Source organism: Triticum urartu, unplaced genomic scaffold (assembly GCF_003073215.2).
Source record: "Triticum urartu cultivar G1812 unplaced genomic scaffold, Tu2.1 TuUngrouped_contig_5149, whole genome shotgun sequence".
Lineage (NCBI taxonomy): Eukaryota > Viridiplantae > Streptophyta > Magnoliopsida > Poales > Poaceae > Triticum > Triticum urartu.
Window position 1 is genome coordinate 4,401 of NW_024115799.1, and position 1,355 is coordinate 5,755.

The window sequence follows — 1,355 nt, forward strand, 5'->3', positions numbered from 1 at the left end:
CGGATTAATACAACTAACTGAATATGCCACTTATCTTTCTCTTCCCTTCCCCCTCTGTCTCTTCACTACCTTTAGCAAATTAAAATTTGTATATGGAGTTTTGAATCAGCTAGGAATTCAGGTTACAAAGGCTAGAAATTGGTTGAGTTCAGCCATAACTACACCCATTAACTTTGGAGGTAAGAAGCATATGAACATTGTGCTTTAACAACACCGATTTCTTCTAATATCCTTGATCCCTTCACTAGCCATGAGCCATAAATAGAACCAAACGAATGATATATGAACAAACACAATTTAGACAATTTGAGGAGAAGACTTTATTCATTATTTGTCTCATACATGGCGCTTAACATAAACTATCCTAAGCACAACCTCATCAATTACAGATCTGAAAGAGAAGTTGTTGTGAGGCCGCCAGGCACATGAAAGTAAAAACCAATGGTTCTCCTCCCGCGACTAAAATAGCATCACTATGCCAGAGGTGGGAAAGTGTAACCTGCATCAATCAGTTTGACCAAACATGTGATCAGAAGAGCACAACATGCATATAAATTGGTTAACTAATAACAAAATCGTGTGAATTAGAAGAAAATTTGATATCAAAACTGCATGCAAGCAATGCCCATCATTGTAACTCCCTTAATATATTTCACTTACTTCCGCACTTGTAGCCACGTGGGAATGGCTTCTTGCAGAAATTGGCAACATAGTCGACCTTCTCCATACACCATATCTTTTCTTTCTCCTTGGTGAGACCGGCACAAAGGCATGGGATGTTCGCCTTCTGCCACACAGCACAACACGCCTTCGATGGGTCTAGCTTTGGCTCTGCTGGCCATTTCGTATACTGGCTGCACTCCTTGATCATGTCCTGTCGGTCACCCTCGCATTCATCGGCCGACACGGCCACCGCAATGGCGAGGATGATGAAACATAAGCACATGAGTTTCGCCATGGCTATTACTATGCTACACCGCCTTCTTTTCCCTTTGTTGTTAGAATGGTGCAATATAGGATTTGTGTGGCTTCTTTGTGAATGTGTGGGATACATGATTTTGTTAGCTATGGTTTGGTTTATATAGCCTTGTTTGAGATATGATAGGTACATTAGGTGTATATCTTGAAGCTATAGTACCGTATCAAAAAATTAATGTGTACATTAATTGCACATCCAGAGGCTACACCATACATTACTTGTATATCTTGAAGACAGGACATTGCATTAAATAATGAATGTGTGCATGAATTCTATATATACACACTATACATACATCGATTGTGTATATCTCGAAGATATGCAATAACATTGAACACTAAATGTGTTCATTAATTCCACATCTACATGTTATGCA

At 39.3% G+C, this 1,355-nt stretch overlaps 1 protein-coding gene across 1 annotated transcript; it reads right to left on the reverse strand.

Annotated features, from left to right (window-relative positions):
* Positions 1 to 296: 296 nt before the first annotated feature.
* Positions 297 to 1,046, reverse strand: LOC125528837. Its single transcript, XM_048693271.1, has 2 exons — positions 661 to 1,046; positions 297 to 499 (listed from the first exon to the last, which is right to left on the reverse strand). The coding sequence occupies exons 1-2, from the start codon at positions 956 to 958 to the stop codon at positions 474 to 476; spliced, it is 324 nt and encodes a 107-aa protein (XP_048549228.1). The 5' UTR covers positions 959 to 1,046; the 3' UTR covers positions 297 to 473.
* Between the last annotated feature and the right edge of the window lie 309 nt (positions 1,047 to 1,355).

Excerpts from the sequence above, each read along its gene's own strand:
- LOC125528837 (XM_048693271.1), bottom strand. The coding sequence starts at position 958 with ATGGCGAAACTCATGTGCTTATGTTTCATCATCCTCGCCATTGCGGTG. Across the intron at positions 500-660 it reads ACGTGGCTACAAGTGCGGAA|GTTACACTTTCCCACCTCTG; the intron begins GTAAGTGAAATA and ends TGATTGATGCAG.